The 25,804-nt window shown below is 45.5% G+C and overlaps 1 protein-coding gene across 9 annotated transcripts in view; it reads right to left on the reverse strand.

The window, feature by feature from the left end:
• Positions 1-1,216: 1,216 nt before the first annotated feature.
• IKBKB (inhibitor of nuclear factor kappa B kinase subunit beta) overlaps positions 1,217-25,804 on the reverse strand; it is a 74,066-nt gene continuing 49,478 nt past the window's right edge. For 4 of the 9 annotated variants that reach the window (XM_042934737.1, XM_042934735.1, XM_042934742.1 and 1 more), the window contains 17 exons: positions 25,284-25,372; positions 24,130-24,219; positions 21,929-22,053; positions 17,742-17,849; positions 16,449-16,578; positions 15,889-16,083; positions 14,677-14,791; positions 13,222-13,345; positions 12,516-12,667; positions 12,287-12,348; positions 11,117-11,238; positions 9,644-9,693; positions 9,437-9,536; positions 9,081-9,228; positions 5,937-6,064; positions 3,210-3,300; positions 1,217-2,163 (listed from right to left, as the gene is read on the reverse strand). In XM_042934737.1, the coding sequence (XP_042790671.1) occupies positions 2,098-2,163; positions 3,210-3,300; positions 5,937-6,064; positions 9,081-9,228; positions 9,437-9,536; positions 9,644-9,693; positions 11,117-11,238; positions 12,287-12,348; positions 12,516-12,667; positions 13,222-13,345; positions 14,677-14,791; positions 15,889-16,083; positions 16,449-16,578; positions 17,742-17,849; positions 21,929-22,053; positions 24,130-24,219; positions 25,284-25,372 (1,895 nt within the window). In that variant the 3' untranslated portion in view covers positions 1,217-2,097. The remainder of the gene's footprint in view (positions 2,164-3,209; positions 3,301-5,936; positions 6,065-9,080; positions 9,229-9,436; positions 9,537-9,643; positions 9,694-11,116; positions 11,239-12,286; positions 12,349-12,515; positions 12,668-13,221; positions 13,346-14,676; positions 14,792-15,888; positions 16,084-16,448; positions 16,579-17,741; positions 17,850-21,928; positions 22,054-24,129; positions 24,220-25,283; positions 25,373-25,804) is intronic. The other 5 variants (XM_042934736.1, XM_042934738.1, XM_042934739.1 and 2 more) reach the window with 4 other exon arrangements.

Genomic DNA, 25,804 nt, shown 5'->3' on the forward strand with positions numbered 1-25,804 from the left:
GGGAATCTAATACCGCTAGAGGGAGCCAGTCTCCTCAGTCGTGCCTCTGGGGTGGCTTCTCCAGCACCCGATTGGGGAGAGATGAGGCAAAAGCAAAGCCCACAGAACTCCCCACCACGTCCTTCCTCAGGTCCAAGGTCCCTAGATGGTCTGCTGGCTTCTACCTTTCAGAGTCTTCCTCTATTTGTTTATAGATAATGTTGACAGGTTTCAGCCATACTTAAAGGGAGGAATAGGGGAAAGTACATTTACCTTATCATTTTGGAAGGACAAGTCCTATCTCCCGGTTTTCACTTTTTTTAATCAATTAGCATATTCCAGTTAGTCTTTTCCTTTAATATAAAAAAAAAAAAAATGTTTTAAAGTTTATTTATTTATTTGGGGTGGGGGAAGACAGAGAGGTAAAGAGAGAATCCGAAGCAGGTTCTGCACTGTCAGTGTGGAGCTGATGTGGGCCTCGAACTCACGAACCCGTGAGATCATGACCTGAGCCAAAACCAAGAGTTGCTTAACCCACTGAGCCACCCCGGAGCCCCTATGTTAGCCTTTTTAAACCATTGCTTTGGTGATGTCATTTTCTTGCTAAAATTCTTCAGTGAAGCTCATAACCCTTAGTCTCGCATTCATTCCCTCCCCAGTCTGGCTCCATCGCAGCCTCCTGTTCTGGTCTTATTTCCCACTATGTTCCTCACCAGTGTTTCCAAAATCATGCTGTATCAAATGTTACACTCACATGGGGGAAAAATGGCTCTGCTGTCAAAGGCATTTGGCAAACAGTAGATTTACACAGTTAAGCCAGTTTATTATTGTAGGACTCTCAGAAATTTTACTATGCCAGTGTACAATGGGAATCTCCAAGAGGCAATTAAAGCATGAAGCATTTCCTAAATGTACTTGGCCCTGAAACCCTTTGTACTGTTTCCATGGAAGCCAGTTTGTAAAATCCTCCTATTCCAACTTTCTTTTCTGACCAAACTCACCTATTTGTGATCATCTAAACTCATTTTGTTTTCCTGCTTTTAACATAAAGAACTTTTGTGAAGTGTCAAAGAAGCAGTGCTGTGCTAAGACAACATCAGATCCAGGCACTATTCAATTTTATAACATTTTCCATTAAGCTGGTTTTTGAGTTCCTAAGTCCTGACCATAAATATTGCCAAAAACAGGTTGTGGAACCCAGTATAAATGCTTGAGTCATGTTGCAAAATATAGAAACTATTTTTTAAATAAGTCAATTTAATAATACTGCTAGATGATATGAGAAACAGGCGCTCCCCCATCCCAGCACCACTGCACATAGATGTGTCTGAGCAGGGACAGGTGTGGGCACAGGGGTCAGCAGACTTGTGGTTGACAGAAACCCTTTTTTTCTTCTGTTCTTCTGCACAAGAGCTCATTCGCAGGTAGTCTCCGGGACCCGAAGGAAGGAAGCTGCTCTCTGACCTGGTGCTGGCAGGTCACTCTGTGGCTGAAAGGGCTACAGATGGGGAGAGCTGGCATTCACCTACGACCTTGCCAATGGGGGCACGACCACCAAAGTAGTGGGTAAAAGGGAAATTTTAGCAGCAGTGAAATGAAAAGAGGAAGAGAAAGGATGGGGCCATGCCAAGTCTACAATTTAAAAGTCTGTTTAGTTCCAAATCCAGATGAAACATTAGCTGTGAGGACAGGCGGATCAGGACCTCTGGAGATCAGGAGGGGTCAGGAGAGGGCAGGCTGACACCAAGCGTCCTCCACAGTTTGTCCTGAAAGAGTCATGTTAGACATTTGTCCAGTGATCTGTGGGGCAAAGTACTTTGAGAACTTTTTCCAGACCAGAGGAAGCAGCTGCAGTGGCTTGGTCTCCCTAAATGCTCATGCTTGGCATCAGTGTTTGCTGAGCCTCCAAGACGCAGGACTTCCAGTGTGCAGACAAGTTGCTGGCGGCACCTGCAGAGGACGCCAGCCCTGGCCCACGGTGAATGTCACAACTCCTGGGGAAGTGAGAAGATCTTTGCCTGGGTGCCGAAGACTGCTGGGACATCATGACAGCGGGGGCCACCATGGGAGGGCCTCGGGGCAGGCAGTCCCATCAGGTGGTCAAGGCCACCCACACAGTCAAGAGGCCTGTTCCAGGCCATTCTGCTCTTCTTCTTCCGTCTGTAACCAGCTCCAGTCTAGAGACTGAAAGTCAACAGGCATGTTAAAAATACAGTGGCCACCAATACACCTCGGATTGTTTGTCTTCCTCAGGAGGCGACCAGCACAATTTAGAAGGAAATTTAAATCCTCTCATTAGTAACAGTCTTGTTATTGCAGGGTACTCTCGAGCTAAAGCTACATTTTCACAACCGTAAGGGAACTTTCCTTTGGCCTAGCTTAAACCCCCTCAGATTCCAGGACTATGGAAACTAGACAGGCAGTTTTAGTACCACCTGTGGCTCATAGCACTTCTGACTGTGGGTAGGTGGTACCAAGAGCTAACCTCAGCTACCAGTTTCCAACCCTACCAGATGAAATGGCCTGATAAGACTTCCTATTTCTCTGGTAGGAGTGCAAATAAGCAGTGAAATGATCAAAATACACGCTGTCAGAAGGAGGATGGGCAGAAATAAAAGATAGCAAAAGCCCTAAACCAGAGACGGACAGTTGAATAAATAAGAAGTGATTACAATTAGTAGTGGTATCCTCTCTGATTCTTCTGGAAACTGAAAAGTTAGGGGGAGGCTAGCAGGTCACCGTATTGGCAGGAAAGGGCCTTTTAAAATCTGAGGAATGGCTTAGCATCTCTGAACCTTTGCCATAAATGTACCTGTATCTTGACCAGTTTTTCATCAGGTTAGTTTCCCTATAAGTAGTACTACCTACTGCTAAGCTCTGAGTCCCTGAGAGGCGGGGCTGTGACAGGTCCTTGTTTTAGCCCCAGACCTCCATGCACACAGATGCTCAGCAGTGCTACAAAAACCACAGGGAGAGAAAGACCTTCTCAGAATGATGCTACCTCCCTTATCAAAATTAAGCGTTACAAGGATTAAATGAGATAATGCACATAGTGTACTCGTATCCATTCAATAATTGTTAGCATTACTCTGAATAAGAAGAAGTCTGTACTAGAAAAGCATAAGCATATACTGAGATGGAGGAAACGCTGGATTGCCTTTGCATTTTCTTTTTCTGGCTTGCTGTGGGAGAAAGGACACGGAATATGTCGGATTCACACAGGCCATTACCCTTAAACTCTGGTCCTGCTCTTTGATGGTATCTTGCATCACATTTTCTAGCTGGGTGCAGAGCGTGTGTGCTTCAGCCACCAGTTCTTCACTAAGGAAAATGATCAGATTATTAGAAAATGGTCAATGTGAATTTTCAGAGATAATGCTACAGGGATTTTGACAAGATTTTAAAAATGAAGTTACAATTATTTTGATGCTGAGTGTCGTAAAGCACCGTGTCACTGACCAGTAATCTCCTTCATCTAGTTAAGCACTTTTCAGAAGCCCACGCTCAGCCATAAGTGTTACCATTCACAATGTGAAAGAGCAAGCAGATCTCTTTACTTCAGATAATTGAATTTAATTCTCTCTAAACTGCCAAAATCTAAAGATACCTCACAAATCACCTGTTTTCCAGTTTTTGAAATAGAAAAAAAATATACAGACCACGTAATTTCACCATTTCCATAGTTCCTTGAGATCTGTGAAAAAGCAAGTTCTGGGAACTGATTTCATTTAAACTGCTTTCTCTTTTTCCAGGATAAGAAATGTACCTGTCGTGAACGGCCATGGGGAGAAAGGGAAAGGTATAATAAGCCGCTGTCCTATTTTAGCCTCAGCTCTAGGACATGGATGGACAGCCTGTGCTCCCAGGACGACTTTCCCAGGGCTTCCAGGATATCATTGGAGGGAAAATGCCAAATCCAGGAAGACAGTGCCTTGGAAATCCACTCACCTTACAAAGCATGACACTCTGATGGAAGGAACACAGGCCACATTTTTGCTCAGCCTCTTCCACGTAGCTACCAACTAGGTTGAAGGCTTAGGGCCAGCTCCAAAGGGCAATGTAAGAGGCACAGGACCTGGTTACTATCCTCAAGCTCACAGTAGGTTGGGGAAAGAATTAACAATCTAAGGTCACGTACAATTAAGTACCACAACGTATAGGCTATGAATTCCCCAAGCACAGGAACAGGATTTTTATTTTTTTTATTTTTTATTTTTTTAATTTTTTTTTTAACGTTTATTTTTGAGACAGAGAGAGACACAGCATGAACGGGGGAGGGGCAGAGAGAGAGGGAGACACAGAATCGGAAGCAGGCTCCAGGCTCTGAGCCATCAGCCCAGAGCCCGACGCGGGGCTCGAACTCACAGACCGCGAGATCGTGACCTGAGCTGAAGTCGGACGCTTAACCGACTGAGCCACCCAGGCGCCCCTATTTTGTTTTGTTTTTAAAGTTTGTTCGAGAGAGAAAGAGAATGAGTGGAGGAGGGACAGAGAGAGAGATGGGGACAGAGGATCTGTTGAGAGCAGAGAACCTGATGCTGGGCTCAAACCCACGAACTGTGAGAGCCAAAAGTCAGACACTTAACTGACTGAGCCACCCAGGAGCCCCAGAACAGGATTTTTAAAATAGCTTTATTGATCTATCTATAATTTAGATACCATAAAGTTTACCCACTTAAAGTGTGTAATTCGATAGTTTTAGTGTATTTACAGAATTATACAATCTTGACCATAATCTAATTTTAGAACATTTTCATCATGCAAAAAGAAACCTTGTGCCCATTACCAGTCACTTCCCACCCTCCCCCTCACCTGCCCTAGGCAATCATTAATCTATTTTTTGGTCTATAGATTTGCCCACACAGACAATTTTAACCATTGCCAGTGCCTGAGACCCGACACATAGAGGATGTTGAAGAAACTGCATGGGACTGAACTAGAAACAAAAACACCCAAAGGCGGTCCAAGAAGAGAGAGCTGTGTGAGTGGTCAGGGCATTGGAGGAGAGGGAAGCAGATGTGTCCTGTAGGTGGAAGGACCTCCCAGGACCAGCCCACAGAAGTTCTGGAACTTCAGAGTGCATCAGAAACCAGCCAAGGCTTCTGAAAGGCTGACTGCTCTGCCCTGCCCCTGAGCAGCTGATTCAGCAACTGCATTTCTAACAAGTGCCCAGATGCTGCTGATGCTGCTGGTCTGGATCAGACTTTGAGAACCATTGGGCCAGGGCAAGGAGTCTGTATGGGAACTGGGGATCAGCCTAGACAGTGGCTGAGGTGGCTGTAAATGTCTAAAAAGGCTCAGGTTGAATCCTCCGGGGGAGTGGGAAGCCACTACTAGTTACTGGCCAAAAAATAACTTGATCGAGTGGTATTCTGTGAAGACTAATTTGACTAGGGAGGGCTTGGAGGCAGGACTGGATGGGAAGCAGGGAGGCCAAAGGCCTCGCAGAAAAGGCTGAAATGCTCTGTTCACCACCTTAGTGGCAGTGGCCCAGGCAACAGGAGGGGAAAGCAAGGCAGAAGTGGGGGGCGAGGAGAGGCAGTGGGTGGAAAACCCTAATATGGTAACTCAGAGCGGTGGGAGGTGAGAGGGAGGAGGCGGGATGACTGAGGCGTGGCCAACAGGGCACTCCCTGCGGGCAGGCTGGTTCTAAATGACAGATGATGGCTGATGGGACTATATAATAGCATGTGACTGACTAGCATGTGACTGACTAGCACGTTCAATCTCCTCATTAAGCAATTAGTAATCCAATCCTTAGACAAGGCAACTACTTAGCAAGTTGCAAGGCACTAGAGAGCAAAATATCACATTTGCTTGGATATTAACAAACACAAACTCAATACATGCACAAAATTGCAAGACACATAAAATGATCTATCAGTGATAAACATGCATGTCTATTCCCATGACTTCCCAGTGCACCGGGCCATCACTGGCACCTTACAGTGACCTACCTTTTCTTGACAGACTCAGGCAAGCTGTTAGGGGCAGTGGAAGGCTGAGACATTAGCTGACCAGAATGACTGAGGCGAGCAGCATTCATGCTATCTGGGCTTCCACTCACAGGACCACGAACTTTGCTCTAAAGGACAAAACCAAAAGAGAGTCAACAGAATTTTGGAGCAAAGGGATGATTCCAATTTTGCATTCACACCATGGTATTTTCTCACGAAACAATAGGTCACAATACACTAGCTATTCCTACAAATTTTTAGTCAACATCCCTGCATATGGCCACAGTCTTCATTCAGGCTTAGAAAATCTTTCTGCATCTATAGGTGTGCTTTTTAAAAAAAATTTTAATGCTTATTTACTTTTGAGAGAGAGAGAGAGAGAGAGAGAGAGAGAGAGAGAGAGAGAGAACGCAAGGGGCAGAGAGAAGAAGACACAGAATCCGAAGCAGGCTGCAGGCTCTGAGTTGTCAGCACAGAGCATGACGAGGGGCTTGAACTCACGAACTGTGGGACCATGACCTCAGCTGAAGTAGGATGCTTAACTGACTAAGCCACCCAGGCATCCCTATAGGTGTACTTTTTGATAGAAGATTGTAAATATAGGGAGATTGGAGTACCTGCATTTGTAAGCTTCGTTCATTAGTTTGATTGCTTCAGAAACTCTCATAAGGAAACTAAGAGGGAGACATCTTTGCTGTCTCAAGTAGAAGCCTGAGACATACCAGAAGGTTGTAAGTGGCCTTCTGTGAATTGCACCATCTGTGGGACAGCCAACAAGAAAACCAATATGTCTGACCCCCCGGCTGCTGCAGCTACCCACCTCAGTCAAGAGGTTAAGCCTCCTGCTTCAGGGGCTCGCACCTCCTCACACCTGCAGCCCGCAGATGACCTATGCCAACCTTCCCAGCACCTCGTGCTTTGCCCCACTTCAAGTTTCCAGCTGAACTCTCATCTGTTGGCCTCACGTCTTTTTACAGACCCGGCTCCTGCCCTTGCTGCAGCCCATGGGTCTTCATCCTGCTCAGCCACACGAGCTATGGGACCCATCCTGGTTCCGCATCCTTCCTTCCAGCTGAACGTCAAGGTCTGGCTTCAACCAATTAGTCAAGCACCCAATTTTGCTCTGCAGATGGTCACCCGTGGAAAGACCCAGACATCCACCTCCTCCACTTAGCCTGGGCCTGCAGGAGAGCAGTCCTTCCACTGTCCTGTCCTGTGCACCCTAAGGGCTGTGCAACTTCAGTCCCCAGAGCAGCGCCCCCCGCTCAGTGGTGACGTTTGCCAAAGTCTCAAATCCATTCTCCAGCTGCCATGAAGGATTTCTCTGAAACCCAAATGTGATCATACCATTCCCATACTTCCTTCGACATGAGAGAGAAAAACAAATTCCTTAGTGTTTGCTATGCCTGCAAAAGCACGTGTGGCCTGCATGAGCTCGTCCTCGCCTGCCTCTCCAGTTTCATTCCAAACGATACCCTTTTGCCCCACACTACGTCACTCTGCGTGTAGCACCCGGAACACACACACTCTTTCAGGCCTCTGTGCCTCTGATAGAGCAATGTCTTCGTTCTGGAATGTCGTCTCCACCTGTCCACCTCATTCTTCAGTTGAAACAACCCTTCCTTGTGAATGTTTCCTGTGGTTCCCTCACCTCCAGGTCTGAAGCTGACGTTGCTCCTTCACACTCATGCTATGGCTCACGCTCATGGCACCACAGCTGCTGCTGAACACTTCCTGCCCCACATTTGAATTCACTTCCCTGTGTGTGCCCCTCTGATTATGAGCTCCTGGGCCGGGTGCCATGCTTCTTTCCCCCTTTACCTCCAGTTTTCATCTCGCTCCTGGGCACGTGGTCAGCGCTCAGTAAACGTCACATGAATGCAGATGGCATATCAGGCTGTCACTGGAAATACCTCAATTTCCCTCTCCTTCCTAAAGCTTCTCTCCTTGTCATCTCTCCTTTTTAAATTTGCTTCCTTTCTTACAGGAGGAAATGTCACTCATCCCTTCCCCAGGCCAATCCTTCCATGCATGCCCATGAAGCTGACACCCTGCTATTCTCAGGACCTGGACACTCAACTGTCTCCCACCTCTTTGATACTGTGACTCTCCCAGTGCACTGTCTCCTGCCTGACCTACAAATACGCTCCAGTCCATGATCTTAAAAACACCATCCTTGCACCCTGCCTCCACCTTAAGCAACTATCTTCCCATTTTCCTCTTTGCTCTTAACCACCACCAGTGGCTAAATCACTCTTTCATCATAGTCAACCTCGCTGCAGCTGGCATAGTGTGGGTCTTTCTCCCATCAGCTCTGGTTTCCATGGCTTTTACCTGGTTCTTCTCCTTCTCTGTCCCGGGCTCTTTTTTGTGTCCTGTTTTCTCCCTGAGCAGCATGCAGTGGAATCTCAGCTACATTAAGACAGTGGGCACAGAAAGTGTGGTTGACAATACTAAGCAGCACAGGCTCAGATGAGGATCAACCAGGTCATGGAGACATGCACTGTGGTGCGTGAAGGTCCCTCAAAAGATCTGCCCATATCTTAAGTCCAGCAACCTGTGAATGTGACCTTCTTGGAAAAAGGGTCTGCACAGATGAAGTTAAGGATCCTGAGAGGAGATCAACTTGGACTACTGAGGTGGGAACCACATTCAATGGCAAGTGTACTGATCTGAGACACCCAGAAGACAGACACGGAGAAGAAGGCCTTGTGAAGACAGGGACAGACAATAGAGTGATGCGGCCAAGGACTAGCCAAGGACTGCCCCGGGCCACCAGAAGCTGGAAGAAGCACAGAAGCATTCTCCCCTAGAGCTTGCAGCGGGAGCTCAGCCCTGCCGACACCTGGATTTTGGACTTCTGGCCTCCAGGACTATAAGGGAATAACTCTGCAGTGCCGCTTTGTGACAGCAGCCACAGGAAATGCACACGTGCAGAATGAAACACACCTGGTGCGGCCCTGACTCGGCCCCTCCCTGCTCCCTCTAAGTCATGGAGAAGAGGAAGGAAAACTGAGCCATGGCAGTTGAGTAGTGTCTGTCAGTGGCTTTGCGGTCTCTCTTGGAGGGTGGTGACAGCAGCACGGAGGTGGAAAAGAGGCTGGCGGGCTGGGGGCTGAAAGCCCGGCCATGGGGCTCACTCACACAAGCAATCTTCAGGAGATTCCAGAGCTCCTTCTGCCGCTTCTCCTGAAGCCGGACAACAGTCTTCTCGTCTTCGTTCATTAAACTCACCACCTCTTCCACCTTGGGCAACAGTTCCAGAGCCTTCTGCTTGCAAACCACAGTTTTACTGTAAAGAATAAATGTGACAAATTCCAGTGGCATTTGGGTTGGAGAAAGGAGGAAAACATAATCCCTGGTAATTATGAATCCAACAACAGCTGCGGATAAATCTCCTTCAGGGTAAGCAAGTCAGAGGGCAGTGAGAAAATGGCCTCACATGGGTCCTTGCTGCTTCTCTGAATTCCACCCTGGAGAAGGGAAGTTGGGGCGGATACCTGAGCTGCGTATAAATCACTCGCACTTTCTTCTCAAAGCCTTGGATGGCCTGAAGAAGCAGCCGGACCATTTCAAGACTGTCACCATCAGTTCGTTGGTCTGGAAAGAGGCAAAGAGCCCCACAGTTCCTCCAGTGGCTGGCAGAGTGTCAACGCCATACACATGACAGAACCAGGCACATGTGGCAGACAGAATGGCCCACTTACCTCTGGGTTTTTCCCGAAGTCTCCTGTAAAGCTCCCTCGCTTGCTCTTCTCTGAAATATACAAAGGAGAAACTCTGTCAAGATGTGAGGTCAAATAAGCACATGTGGGACACTGGTTAGTCAACTCCTGCCAGTAGAATCACTGACTTTTAGAAGCAAGACCAGCACTACGCCTTGACTGGAGGAAATTACTATTCCTGGTGATACTATAGGTGATGCCTATGATGAGGAACTGATGGCTCTTGTTATCAAACCTCACCCTTCTCTCCAAGAGAATCTCTTTTCTCTTTTTTTTAAAGTTTATTTGTATTTACTTTGAGAGAGAGAGACAGAGAGAGCAAGCAAGGGAGGGGTAGAGAGACAGGGAGAGAGAGACTCATAAGCAGGCTCCATGCTGTCAGTGCAGAGCCCGACTTGGGGCTCAAACTCACAAACTGCGAGATGGTGACCTGAGCCGAAACCAAGAGTCACATGCTTAACCAACTAAGCCACCCAGGCATCCCTAATGAGAAAGAATCTTAAGAAAGGGAGGTTCTACTCTGTCCCTTGGAATTTCCTGTCCACGTGGCTTCTGCAATGGTGATTCCAGTGCCATCACTGGACCTAAGCCTGGAGAACACGGGCTCCCTGTGAGAACTCAAGCCCAAGGGTAGACACAAACTTCTATCCCTCTTCCACCTCAACACAATGAAACTACCTGACATTTCAGAGGTGACTCTCATTTGAAAACTAAAGGAGAATAATGGGTTAAATAACTCGAGAAAATACAGAATACGAATCATCAGATTTCTTCTTTCTTTTTAAACGAATCATCAGATTTCTGATGTTCGAGATTCTGGTCCTGAGAATCCTGGTAAAGGCACTGGAGGACAGTTCTGAGCCCAAGTGGGAGCTCCCAAGAGTTTGAGGCAGCTCGCCTGCTCCCTCTCATCTGGCTTTCCTTCAGATAGGACTGCTTTGCCTGGGCACCTTATCACCTCTCAGAGCCAAGGCCAGATTCCTGATAGAGACTCAAATGAACAGTTCCCAGGTTCAAAATCTTAAGACCTGCTGGTTTCCTTCTCTGTTCTACTTTCTGCTCTTTGAGCCACATCTGGATCAGGGTGGGCTGCATGAACAGTGACGTCTGGTGCCAAGGTTAAAGCTCCCGCATTACAGACTTTAAAGATGATGAACTCCTGCTCTATCTGAATCATCTGAATTGATCTTCACAACTCCGTGAGGTCGGACAATTCTTCTCAACACTTGCTAGATATGGAAATGAAGGCTGACAGTGATGGTGACTGGCCCTTTGCTCATCTCTGCAACTCATCTGGAACATGCCAAGATGCTTTGCCAATGGATCACACTCTATAGAATGGTCTCACAGAGCTTCTGTGATAACCACACTTGAACCCTTAGATGATCTCAACACATGTATGGAAGTTTGGCTGGGGCATCTGTGGGTATGGCCGGACACCGGGTTGGTACTCACAGGTCGTCCAGCGTTCCCCCCTGCTTCCGCCCCATGGGGCTCCTCTGCAGGTCCACAATGTCAGTCTGCAGTGCCATCATCCGCTCCACCAGGTGCTTCACTTCATTCTCCTGATGAAAAAGCTGTGCTAATGTCAACTGATGTAATAAGGGTGTTCTGAGATGCAAGATTGGGGGGGGGGGGGTGGGAAACACCTTCCAAACTCACCGAAGACTCTCAGGTGACTGGCTAGAAGGGACAGAGACTCTGGAGTCAGAAGGCCTGGGTTTGGATCTCGGGTCTACCACTTTCTAGCTGTGTGACCCATGGGGAAAGCACCTAACTCCTGAGCTTCAGTTTCCTCTGCTATAAAATAGGCTTCTAATGGGGCCATTTTAAGGGTGAGATAAGATACAGTATGTAAAGTATCTGGCACGGTACCTGGCATAGAGAAGAGCCCAATGCATATTCCTTTCTCTTCCCTTAATTTGTCTACCCCAATGCCATCCCACATTGGGAGGCCTGGGCTCCTCTCTATCGGAGATTCTGGATGTGAGTGCCAGGATGGGCTGGAGCACTCACTGTCTCTCTGGTCAGAGAAGACATCTAAATATAGATACAGTAAATAGTATAGTTAATACTAGTATAGATAATAATATAGATATAGATATAGTAAAAAGCCCAGAAAAGGTCTTGGAGGCTTTGGTCTTCAATTTGTGTGAGGATCACTAAGCCATACTTCCTTCCCTTGCCTCACAATTAACGTTTTTCAGTGGTGTTTGATTTATGCTGTCCTAAAACTTTATGCTTAGACTTTTTCTTTCCTATGGATTTAGTGTCCCAACAAAACTAGGCAAACCCCCCAGCCTGATGGAGTGTTGATCATTCATCTGAGGCCCTTTCTGATAGGAAGAGGCCTGGGCTTCCCGTAAGGACACTTCACATTTTGCGCCTTGTTCAAATGCACACCAGGTCTGCACAGCTCCTGCATCTGCCACCATGGGCCTCCCCTTTACTGGCTACCAGCCTGGCCTCTTCCCATCAAGTCCCAGTTAGGGTCAGAGAGCATGGCGAGGACCTCCTGATTTTGGACGTACAAGATGGATTTGGTGTTCGAGGAGAGAGTGAGAAAAGGTTGTACGAAGCCTCACCCCCCTCAGTAAGGATAGGAATCTAAAACAAGTCTCCTACCCGCCCACAGAGCTCCACAGCCTGTTCCATTTCCCTCCAGGCCAGCAGCAGTTTATCTGATGCTGGAAAAAAAAATGTAGGAAAAAAAAAAAGAAAAACAAAATGAAAACACCACAAAACCAAAATAGACACAAGCAACTAAATTATAAGAGGCAAAAGAAACCTTAGGAAGAGGGGGGGAAAAAGACAGCAATGGTTTTTCCAAACTCATTACAGAGAGTACACTCACTGATCCCAAACTCTGTCTGCTCACTGTACTTCTCCAGGTCAATCTGGATGCTGGTTTTAAAGAAATCCAACTTGGCTTTGAGCTGCTGAGACATGGAAGCCATAGAATTCTTCATCTTGGAGAGGCAGCTATTATTCCGGAGGAGATTCATCCTGCAGGGACCACAAAAAACAGCCTTCAGGCATCTTTGGGATCCAAATACCATTTCCTGTACAACAGCAAAACCACCTCAAATGCCAAGGCAGATCCCTACTATAATTATTATTATTGTATCAAAAGTAGCCACTTATAATCATACAATTTCCTAGCCCTCAGCCAGCACTGGAATAAGGCAAAGTACCACACAAAGGGCCAATAACCCAGTTAGTCATATCCCAGGGGAAAGAGTCAGGCAGACCCCAGCATGACAATCAGGGGAGCTTTGCTGACCCAGACTGCAATGAGCTTTTCCACATTCCAAAATCTGCCCCTAGTTCAGCCAGCCCACCTCTCAGTTTACAGCTCCATGTGCTGACCTCACTCACCTCATAAAGTCTAAAAGGGCCTCCCTCAATCCTGCCCACCTGACCACTTCCTGCCTGTCCAAACTAGCGTCTCCCTCTTGTCTGTCCTAGCAGTTGCTTCTGGGCCCCTGCCTCCGCCACCTCCCTGTGGAAAAAGCCACCACGCGATTTTAAAGTAAGTCCCAAACCGCCTGGCATAATACATGGCAGCTCGCTGTCCCTGCTGTAGCCGGTTACAGTCCTCCTTCAGGGTCTGGATGCTGTGCCAAACCTGGCCCCACACTTTCCTCAGCTGGAAGAAGGAGAGGTTCCTCTTGGGCTCTTGAACTGGAACAGAGACATATGTAACCGTCAGAGAAAAACTGCCCTGCGATTAACCACGTCATGCCTTGTGACATCACTGGCACGTTTACATTTTTCAGTTATATAACTAAACTACTATGCTATCACATAACCTTTTTGGGTGTTAAGCCTGGTTACTGTCACATACATTTTTTGTATCCCATTAATAGCACAAGCATGTACCAGTCAGTAAATACCTACTTATTTGAAGAAACACTTTGTGAACCACATGGAGTCAATTACATGTACACAGGCTCTTATGCTTTCAACAGAAACCTTTATGTTTGCAATATTTAAAGTCATATGAAGTTTTCTACGGATTCAGCTTCACCCAGTAGTACTGGAACATTATTAAACAAGCAGTAAGTCTGGAGCTAAGACTCTTGACCCTAGATCTGCTTATTCTGTGTGTGTGTGTGTGTGTGTGTGTGTGTGTGATAGCAGGAATGGCAGATGCATTAAAATGTCCATCTACCACCCATACAATGGAATATTACACAAGTATTAAAAATAGGCAGCTCCATATGCACCAGCAGGGGAAAAATTTTCTAAAATATATTATTAAGTGAAAAAGGCAGGTGCAGAACAGTACATGTTGTATGTTACCATATGTTGGGGGGAAAAATACCTATACACTTTATAATGCATAGAATACCCCTGGAAGGTATACCCAAGAACTTGACAGGAGTGGTTTCCCTGGAAGAAACTGGGAAATTGGGAAGAGAGGCTGGCTTGTTACTGTATATTCTTTTGTACCTTTTGATTTTTTTCTATCATGTACAAAATATAAATAAAACTTCAAAAATAAATAAAATGGCCATCTGATTCGATCAAGTTCAGAGGCGTACAGGCAGTATTCTCTGTCCTAGGTTTAGAATTCTATTTGTGAGGTTGAAATTGAAGACTTCCTTTACTCTTTTTTGGCTGGGCTACTCCTAAGTCCCAAGTAAAGAAGGTTGCCCCAGGGACTGGATAAGCCCATCTCCTTGGTGTGGAGCCCTCCGCTAGTCCATGTCTGTCCCTCCTACCCTGTTCCAAGCATTGTAAGTGATTATTTAAAAAAAGATTTTTTTTAATGTTTATTTTTGAGAGAGATCGAAAGCGAGTGGGGGAGGAGCAGAGAGAGAGGGAGACACAGAATCTGAAACAGGCTCCAGGCTCCAAGCTGTCAGCACGGAGACCAATGTGGAGTTTGAACCCATGAACTGTGAGATCATGACCTGAGCCAAAGTCTGGCACTTAACCGACTGAGCCACCCAGGCACCCCATAAGTGATTAAAAAATAAAAACAAAAACAAAAACAATGATCTTCTTACGGATACAGCTGACACTTTCAGGTTGGGGCCGTGGCGAGATCTGAGTCTCATACGTGATTTTACTGTTGTCAAAGAGAAAGACGAGATCCATGTCCAATGTGCGGCCCTCATTCAGCTGCAAAAGGATAAGAGGAAGATGAGATCTTGTGGATGCCACCCCTTCCTTTTCCAAGTAATAACAGAGATTTCAGGGCGTTCCCCACTATTTCCCAATGGCATCATCTTCAGCCAGCAAGTACTAAGCACCCATAAAGCCTTTCTTTTTTTTTTTTTTAATTTTTTTTTAACGTTTATTTATTTTTGAGACAGAGAGAGACAGAGCATGAACGGGGGAGGGGCAGAGAGAGAGGGAGACACAGAATTGGAAGCAGGCTCCAGGCTCTGAGCCATCAGCCCAGAGCCCGACTCGGGGCTCGAACTCACGGACCGTGAAATCGTGACCTGAGCTGAAGTCGGCCGCTTAACTGACTGAGCCACCCAGGAGCCCCACCCATAAAGCCTTTCTTAATGACTCCAGCCTACACCTCCCTTTCCTGGTCCTTTTACACTTTTTTTTTTAATGTTTATTTTGTTATTTATTTTTGAGGGAGGGGAGGGGAAGAGATAGAGGGACATAGAGAGAATCCCAAGCAGGCTCCATGCTGTCAGCACAGAGCCCAAAGCAGGGCTCAAAACCACAAACCATGAGATCCTAAACTGAGCTGAAACTAAGAGTCAGACTCTAACCTGACTGAGCCACCCAAGGAGCCCCCTTTTACGTTTATTATCCAAACGTGCCCCTCAATCACAACTTATTACGGTCTTATTCTCTATTGTCTTTACTGTGCAATTTAAATGTTCGGTCTCTCCGCCCTATCCCATGGTTGTTTCTCACACGTTATCAGTTCTTTGGGGGCAGGGACCACGTCTTGCATTGCTGTGGTCATCAGCACTGTTCTATACACAACAGTTTTGGTTGACTCGGAGGAATGAAGCACTGCTTTGGCAACAGAGCCCACAGAAAGGCGCTCTGAGTGGTCTGAAAGTACCAAGTCAAGTGTGCAGGGATTCATGTCTCCTATTAGACCATGCAGAGGATCTCACATTCCAACTAAAAAACCAGGCAGTTATCTGCATTATGTGACAAAGTAGAGCTGAAATCTGAATGCGCAGTTAGTTCCCCTGGAAGCAAAGCCAGGAAAAGCAGGGCATCCTTAGGGAACAGGGCTTCACCTTGCCCTCTGAAATACACTGAGTAGCCGGCTTGTCAGGGATCAATGCCAGACCAGCTTCTTGCAGCAGCTCCTGGTCCTCCTCGGGGATCCCTGTGTCATTCTGGATTCTGGCCTTTAAGCTCTGCAGACTCTCATCCTCTGTCACTGGATACGTGTGAATGATGCCTGTGACCATGTTCAAGATATGAACCAGCTGCAACACAACCCAGATGTTATTGGAAACAAAAACCCATCTTTACAGAGAGGCCCACCTACTTGCCTGGATCGTCTGCTCCTCCCAACATTTCCCAGCCACACGAAGAAAGGGGCTAGTCGGAAGGAAGGGAGTCTCGGTGCCCAGAGTTCACACATTCTGGTCTTTAATGCTGCTGTTTGTTCACAGTGTGACCTTACAACCGATGTCAACCAGCATGGGGGCAGATGCTCTCACAGGGGCCTCCCTTTCCACAGCTCAGATGGCCCATGACTTGCTTTTGAAGGAGCTCTTCTTTTTTCCCCAGCCCTGCCACAGCCCACTGGGGACCTACTGCCTTGAGGCTAACCTGGCTCCACACTCACCTTTAGGTTTAAGATGTCATCCAGGGCCTTGAAACAGCCATTGGGACCATACACGGGATCGGTGCCCCTCTGTCGTGGGTGCCACATCAGCATCAGCTGCAGCCACTTCTCAAGTCGCTGTGCCAGGACGCTGAGAAGAAGAGCACAGCGTAGGAGGGGACAGCTCCAACACCATCCTCAGGTGGCCTTACCATGCACACCCCACATACATTCACCATACTCACACCCATGGCAACCAACATGTGATGACTGAAGATGAATTAATCTGACGGAAAGCCAAACTAATGATTCAGGTGCTTATCCCCTCTCTGATCTGCTACAACACCCCCTGAAATTCAGGATTTCTCAACAGACTGAACTTCCACCTGGCTGCATGAGAATGATCTGTGAAGCTCTTTAAATACACTTTACAGGCATGTCCCACCTCTAGGCAATGCCCCCACACAATCTAGACCCCATACTGCCAGATTTATTTTGTTAATCCACCCCTACCTGCAAAAGCACTCATGGTTCCCACAACACAGTTCATGCCCCTTCCTGGGCACAGACCTACCTCATGGAGGCACTCTCAGCCTCCACAGAGGCCAACTCCCTACTCACTGCCTCCTGAAACATGCCTTTGCTCCCCTCACTCCTTCCCCTTGAATTTCCTTCCTCTTCATCCATCCATCCATGTCCTGCACATCTTTCCAGATCCTTCCAGAAAGTTCTAGCTCATCCAAAGTCATTCCATACAGCTCTAATCCACACAGTACCTCTCTCCCCATCCTCTAAATACTTATGGTGATTATTTTCCATGCTACTCAGTTGTTTGTGACTGCCTTGCCACTTGCTTTTGTACTATTACTCAACGCTGGTATTGCTGCTATTATTTTGGCTCTAAGACAAGACTGCAATGCTGTTCAAACTACAAAGGTTTATTTGTTGACTATGACACAGTATGAGGCTACACAGGAGTGCAAAGGGAAGTAAAGTAGAAATCCTCTACCCTGAAAAGGCTTATAGTTGACTAGGAGACAAACGCTATGCAAAACCAAATGTAGTACAAGGTAGAAACTACTAAGGGTGGTAAGAGGTACAGATAAATTGCTGTGTGAATTTAGAAAAGAGATGATTTCTAGATGGGGTGAGGGGTGGGAATCCATTCTAAGTTGATGACTGAGACGATTATGTCAAATTCCTAGTCACAGGATACCTTGATAATCTATTTAAAAGTTATCAGATGTCACCGCAGACATCTATTTCTGAAAAAGGAAGAAAACTGCATAGAGGAGAAGTGCCACTGGGCCTTACCTGTTCAGATTATTGGGATAGGGTAAGGAGTTAGAAAACTTCACCGCTCCATTCAAGTCTTCACTGACAACAATGTCCATCTCACTCTTCTGCCGGACTTTGGAATGCCTGCAATACAGCCCTTAAGTCACTTAGCAGGCAGGAGACATTGTACTTTGGTAACATACCGCTTTACAACTGTACAGGATACCCCCAGGTCGTGATTCTATCTTTGGGTAACAGTGCATTTGCTTCCTGCTAGGATGGCTTCCTTCCGAGCGCAATAGTCTGTACTGCCTGAAGTAGAGTCATCAACCATCCTGTGCCGAGAGTTCCACAGCCAGTACTACTGACTCCTTATCTCATCCTTCACTTATCCTTATCATTTTCTCTACTTTTCATCTTATCTAATCCAACATTTATGTTTTGAAAGAGGATAAAATTAGAACTTCCAAACCAGGATCACTGCGTGCAGATCACATTTACAGGAAATAACGCACAATACATGCGTGCACAGTGTACTTCCCTCTAAATGCACATGGCTAGATATGATCTCTAATGGTGAATGAACTGTTACATTTCCCAATTTAGAGCACTTATTGATGCATCTGAAATAGTATTTGAAGGGAAAAAAAAATTTAAACCCAACTAGTTTCAAATCTTTTTGGTGATGAGGAAGATAACTTAAATTTGAATAATGCTTCATAGATAACCAAGTACTTGGACACTGAACACATACTTCTTTGCCATGATAACCCCAGGTGGTAGACACTGTTTTTAGTTCCCCATTCAGTGGTAAGGAAATACAGATCAGGTGACTTGCCCAAGGCCACACAACTAAAGAGTGGTAGAACTAGGGACTCAAATCCAAAGTCTGCTGTTCTTTCTAAACTGTATGAATGTCCAAGTCTTTCCTTTCCAAAAACACCTGGGAAATTCAGATAAAAATGTCTTAGTCCTGAACACTTTTCGTTGGCAAGGGGTAAGTTGGCCTAGCTGGAACTGGCATGTGGCAGAGGCTGGTGGTTCACAGCTCTGGCTGGAACAGTGATTACTGTAAGGCAGGTGTACCAAGACTGTCGTCACATACAAATGACACAGGTGATCCTCTAATGGAATACTTAGTCTGTCCATGGGAAATTGTAAAAATAAAAGCTGTAGTAAATAAAATGCTTATTGCTTAGGTCCTGTAATGTATTTCAAAGTAGGATTGTAATAGAATTATAAAGCTCAAATCACATCTGTCCGGAAATTACTATCCATCTGCCATCTGAGAGGAGAGAGTGAAATTTTTAAAAATTCTCTAAGGCATTACAAAGCAGGTGAGACAGCCACTTTTCACTAACTTGTCCACTGAACAGCTCCTGACTGGGCATCCAAGTAGCCTACTTGAAAGCATCAGCTGGTCTCCCAGCACCGGGGAGGGGAGTTCTAAGAAGCTGATTCTGCAGACAACAGACTTACAATAAAGACGCCAAGACATCAGGGATACATTTTCAAATAGTACTTGTTCTTCTGGTTCTAATGGATTTTAACTCATCTTATTAAAAATAATGGAAAAGCTCAACATTGGAACTGAAGAAATGCAACAATTTCTTGGTTAAAAACACTATTGATGTGTAGATATACAGTATATGGTATGACTATAAATTAATGAGCTAATTACTCAATATTCCAGAACGTGTGCAGGTCAAGTATTGCTTGTTTTATTTTTTTATTTTCTAAAAAACTTTTTTTTCATGTTTATTTTTATTTTTGAGAGAGAGACAGAGCATGGCAGGGCAGGGCAGAGAGAGGGAGATACAGAATCTGAAGCAGGCTCCAGGCTCCGAGCTGTCAGCACAGAACCCAACGTGGGGCTCGAACCCACAAACTGTGAGATCATGACCTGAGCTGAAGTTGGACGCTTGACTGAGCCACCCAGGCGCCCCAATTATTGCTTGTTTTAAAATAAATCACCACAGGAGGGCGTACTTTGCCACTTCACCAGACTCTTGAAGAGCAGGGACCTGGCCTCTTTCACCTCTGCTGAAATTTTCAGTGTTTGGCTTATACGTGCTGACTGAACTGGATTGCCAACACATAAAACCACTCTTCTAGAATTGATTTCCAAGGATATATCTTAGAAATAAATAATTCATGATGTAAATACCTATCCTTTTAAAAACTTAATGTTTTCACTACTTCTAGAAAAGCATTCAGAAAAATGATAGTAGCCAGTGTTAACAATAGTGTGGTGAAAAGGGCAGCTTTGTATGTTCCTGGTAAAAACATTATTTATACAACCTTTCTGTTGAGCAAATGCTCAATACATATCAAAAACCTCTAAAATGTGTATAATCTTTGATCAGTAAATTCCACTCCTAGGAATTATCCTAGGGAAATAATCATGGATATACAAGGATTTCCTTATAAGGACGTTATTCTTGGTTTTATTTTAAGAAGTAAAAATTATAAACTACCCATGCTTCCAATAACAGTGGATAAGTTAAATAAATTCCAGTATAGCCACTCATTTGAATACCAAACAGAAATTATTACAAATAACGGAAAAACATAAAGCATTTTCAATAGTAAGACTGAAAAGTAGGTTATATGAGAGTATGTACAATAATTTATTTGTGTTTTTTTTTTTTTTTTTTTTTTTTGAAGTATAACACATACACTGAGGAACCCGGAGATGCACAAAAATGTTCATAGTGGTTGTTTCTGGATTTTGTGAAGCTAATTTTCATGGTGTAAAAATGCTCTGAGAGCACATGCAGGATAGTTCCTACTGTGCCATCAACTGATGTAGGAAAGGGGTGAAACATAAACGAGCCAACAGATAAACAGGCCAATTCATACCCGTATGGAACACCCTTGGAAGCATACTGACAACCAGTGGTATCAGATGCCTGTCAGAAAGGAAGCCAGGTGGCTGGGAGGCCAGTAAGAGATGACTTTTCAGTGCATACTCTTTTTATACCTTTGGAAGCTTGAACCATGTGAACTTATTACTGCTCCAAAAAGACACACAAAAACTGGAAATAAAAACAAAATTTGAAACAACAGTAGCATCATTCACATCAGGGTGTGGCCTCCCAAGGAACACTCTGAATGAAACCTGATTTAGGGGCATGTTAATTTTTAAGCTATGTATTTTGATAATGATTAACCTTCACATATACAATGAACACTTATTTTTGTAATAAAAAAGGTTAAGATACAGAGTAATTCTTTTAAAACTTAAGTATGTCCTTTGGTTTTTTTATTAATAAATTTTTTTTTTTGGTAACTTATTTGTGTACACATTGCTTTACATTTTAAGGCACTTTCTTATGCTTTTTTTTTTTTAATTTTTTTTCTTAATGTTTTTATTTATTTTTGAGAGAGAGAGAGACAGAGCATGAGCAGGGAAGGGGCAGAGAGAGAGGGAGACACAGAATCAGAAGCAGGCTCCAGGCTCTGAGCTGTCAGCACAGAGCCCGATATGGGGCTCGAACTCACAGACTTTGAGATCATGACCTGAGCCGAAATCAGACGCTCAACCGACTGAGCCACCCAGGCGCCCCTAATGCTTTTAAAACAAAAATTTAGGGGCGCCTGGGTGGCTCAGTTGGTTAAGTGTCTGAGTCTTGGTTTCAGCTCAAGTCATGATCTCATTGTTTGTGCATTCGAGCTCCGTGTCGGGCTCTGCAGTGACAGCATGGAGCCTGCTTGGGATTCTCTCTCTCCCTCTCTCTCTGCCCCTCCCAGTCACTCTCTCTCTCAAAAATAATAAATGAATGAATGAATAAATAAATAAATATTTAAGCATAATAAAATTTGCAGACAATACATTTCCATGTAAATACTTCTCCTTTGTCATGTGTACATCTCCTTTATTTGTCTACTAATCCACAGCATCCTCAGTGAAAGTGCACACATGTATGCAACAGTCTATAAATGTACTGGCATGTTGCTACTAAACACAGGGCAAACACCCTTTATACAGTATCATACTTAACAATTGTTCTACTTTTCTAGGTTTTTGGAGCCTGGACTGCCCACATGCTGAGCCCTCACAGGACTTCCTCTTTGGGAGACAGATCACTGAAGTCTCGGGCCCAGGCTGGAGTGTCCCATGAGATGGAAACAGGTGAAGGACACGTCTAAGGTAGACGGACACCCTCCTCCCTTCAGGTGGCACTCCTGGCCCCACCCACAGGCCCCGGTCCCTCACTCACCACTGCACGGGCTGCCAGTTAGGGAGGAAAGGTCGGAAGCCTGTGATGCACTCAAAAGCCAAGGTGCCGAAGCTCCAGTAGTCCACAGTCACTGTGTACTTCTGCTGCTCGAGGAGTTCCGGGGCCTGTAGAAGAACATGAGGTGGGGAAACACCTGAGCTGCTTCCTTTTCCGAGGAGCCACCACAGGAGGGGGCAACCAGCCCTTCTAATTGTGTCTCCACACCTGCCAACTCCATCCAGAGGGTACCGGCATGTCCACTTAAGGGTGAGGGGGTGACCACCTGTGTAGCCAGTGGTATCTAGAATTTTTCTCTACCTCATTCACTCCCGATGCTGACACAGGGTCCCTAGAGGTATTTTTAGGTAGACCAGAGTACATTATGTACCTCTTGAGGGCAGTGTCCAGGTGGGAAGTTACATACAACAAGGAAAATGATACCAGGCTGTATACACCAAATGCATAATACATATATTTAGGACATGTGGTCGTACAATGGGACAGGATGTTTACAATCAGGTAGGAAAAAAGCCAGATGCATGACTGCTGCCCAAGCAGAGACAGCTGGAGTAACTAGGTGGGCATGGAACTTGGTTCTGAAAAAGGCTCCTCACATGAGTGTCTGCGAGGAGACGTTCTAGAAAGGACCATCACAAGCAAAGGCGTGGAGACAGGACTGTGCGCAATCTGGTTAGATGTGTCACACTTCTGCAGGGGCCAAGGAGTGCAAACCAAGAGGAAAAAGTGGGGGGATGATCAGATCAAGCTCTGGATCTTGTTATGGACAGAAGTTTTAGTTCCTGAAGGTGAAGGATTTGACTGAGCCTCCTGGTCAGAGCATGGGGTGCCCCGACTTAACCTCTGCTGAGCCCATGAGGATTCCAGAGGATGCTCAGCAGGACCTACATAATTACATGATAGGGACACAAGGGCCTAAATCACAGCTCCGCATGAGTCATCACTCTGAAAACTCTACTCCACAGAGCAGGTCATAAGTCAGTGGAGCCCATTATAAATCAATGCAGCCCAAGGGAGTATAAATGCACTCAAAGAGACTTCAAAGAATTTCTTCTTCTTTTTCAAGAACTTGATAAAATGCTTAAGCTCATTTAGCCCGGTGGCTTTCAACCTTTTGTTTGTTTATTACAACTGCAGAACCCTTTATTCAATCAAAATTTTATTGGTTGTTACCATCCACAAGCAATCTATTACCAGGTCTTACTGGGTCTCTTGCTAGGCATTTCTTGACTAGTTTTCTATTTCCCCCCTGCTACCACCAGCTCTGAGCTGCCGATCAGAGCCTCCTTACCTACCATTCGCCCACTCTTTACTCTTATTCAATGCAATTCATTCTCCACTCTGTATCAAGAGTGGTCTTTTCAAAGCGTAAACCTGATCCTTCTCCAACTTAAAACCCTTCAGTGTCTTTTAGTCCTCCAATGGACTACATCCTTTGCCTCAATTTCCTCTCCTTTCCCCTACCTCCAGCCCCTTTCTTCTACTCATCCTTCAGGTCCCAGACAAGATAAGGTCCTCCTAATATGTATTCTTATAACACCCTACACTTTCTCTTTGTAACACTTAACGACAATTTTAATTTCTTAGTTATTTGTGTAAGTTTGGGGGTAATGCCTGCTTTCTCACTAAACTCTAGGCTTCTTTTAAAGACCAGGGAAATGCTTGTCTTCTTTCCCATCACATCGCCAGCTCCTAGCACAGTGCCTGGCACGCAAACATAGACTACACTCAATCAGCAGTTTCCTGAATTGAATGAGTGACTCAAACAGAACCCCAAAATAGACCAAATAATGTAAAGAAAGAGTGGGAGCTCAGAGCTCAGCTCCTTCTTGGTGGCCTGAGACACCTCATGGAAACTGTGGCTTCTACAGACCAGCACGTATCTAGTTTAAACTATTTTCAGATAAAATACCGAAGTCCAAGATGTTATGGGATGTGTTCAAGGGCACGCACTAGCAAAGAGAATGTCAGAGAAGATGCCCATATCCTTACACTGGGCCTCTGTTGGGAAAAAGTGCTGACTTGAACGGATTACGTCTCTGTCATACAACAATTCCTATACATCTGAGAACATCTGAAGAGCTGGCAAGACTTAGACGCTTAAAAGCAGGACAGAGAGGAGCCGCACAAGTCCAGTCAGCAGAGAAAAGCTGATAAGCAAACATGTAAATCCCATTTCTTACCAGGTATTGCAGGGTCCCCACAAAGGAAGTACAGAGACTGCCCTGATCCAGTTCCTTGGCATATCCTAGGTCAATAATTTTGTGTATTAACTGGAAAAAAAAAAAAAAAAGAGAGAAAGAAAAAGGAGAAATCTGAGGGTTATGAGAATACTGGTGACAGAGCAGAGGATATTTCTGAATTCCCAGGTGGTATTAGGTTCTGAGTCCCTAATAACCACCAAATATTTACACAGGAGACTGCCTCCAACATGGTAGATGTAGGGCAAGAGAAGACATAACTGTAAAAATGCTGAAAAAAGGCACATGTTTTCCTTGCTCTGTAACTAATCACCAGGGGGAGGTCAAAATGAACAGACTATGCACCAGCCCTCAAGACTGCTACACTGGGCTTTATGATGTGAAAGACCTTCTCAGTAAATGCCTTCAGTTCTCAAATTTTAGAACCACTTACAAGAATAAGTGTGAACTGGAGCAAAGGTGAGCACTGTGATAGTTATGGGCCAAGCCCAGAATGCTGACGTCTCTATCAGAAGAGACTGAGTGGCCCACAAGTTGGGTTACTACATTCCACTCAGCTGAGTCCTTGCTTGCCACCCCCAGCTAAGCAAAGAAGGCCCTGAAAGGGCACGGGCGCCAAGCCCCATGGGGAGGTTACTGCCACACACAAGCGGGAGGGCCCCTGAGGAGGGTCCCCAGGAGCTCTGGGAAAGCTGCAGGCCGGACCAGGCTCTATATGCAGGTACCAGCTCCAAATGCCTCCTCTCTGCCATAGCTCTCTCTGCCTTCTCTCAGCTCTCTTAGAGCTGGTTTCCAGCTTAGCATCAAAAGTTGCACTCTCAAACACATGGGAAACAAAAAGTCTACTTCCCAGAGGTGTTGGTCCCAAAGGCTGGGGTGGAAGTGGGAGGAGAAACATTTTCCTTATCAGATTCCTGCAACTCGGGCAATTAACAATGTGATCCATTCAAACTTGCCTCAATCTGCGAGCAGGAATTTTTGCTGAATTCTGTTTCAAATCAAAGTGTTCCCAGAGAATCAAAACAAATATAAAGTCAAGGAAATGCAAATATAAACAAAGATACAAAGTGTGTTCCTTCACCACCAGAGCAGCTCCCCTGAGGCACTGCCCAGGACTTTCCAGGAGGGTCACTCACTCTTTGTTCTCCTTGCTGCAGGACAATGTTTTCTGGTTTCAGATCCCGATGGATGATTCTGTTTTCATGAAGGTATCTAAGTGCAGAGGCTGAGAGGGTGGAAAGGGGAGTCAATTTTCATTAAACCTAAAAAATGTGTTTCATTTCAAAATCGCCTATACCATGAAAGATGAATACTGTGTGCCCCTAACATGCACTCTTTCAGGTCACAGACTCACATGGAGGGACAAGGCCCGGGGCAGAAGCTCGTGGGGTGAAGTGAAGGGGACCTGGTTACTTGAGCAGAATGTGGACTACCACAAGAATCTGGCTTCTGCAGGCAAAGAACTCTTAGCTTTCCATCCACGAGGTCACCAATTAGTCTAGAGAGCGGTTCTCAAACTGCACTGCCCAGACCAGCAGCATCTGAGCTTTGAGAAATGCAGAATTCTTACATCCCACCCCAGACCTACTGAGTCAGAAACATTCGGGGTGACCACCCCCGCCACACATCAGTGTTTTAACAAGATCTCCAGGTGATG

Source organism: Panthera leo, chromosome B1, assembly GCF_018350215.1.
Source record: "Panthera leo isolate Ple1 chromosome B1, P.leo_Ple1_pat1.1, whole genome shotgun sequence".
Classification (NCBI taxonomy): Eukaryota; Metazoa; Chordata; class Mammalia; order Carnivora; family Felidae; genus Panthera; species Panthera leo.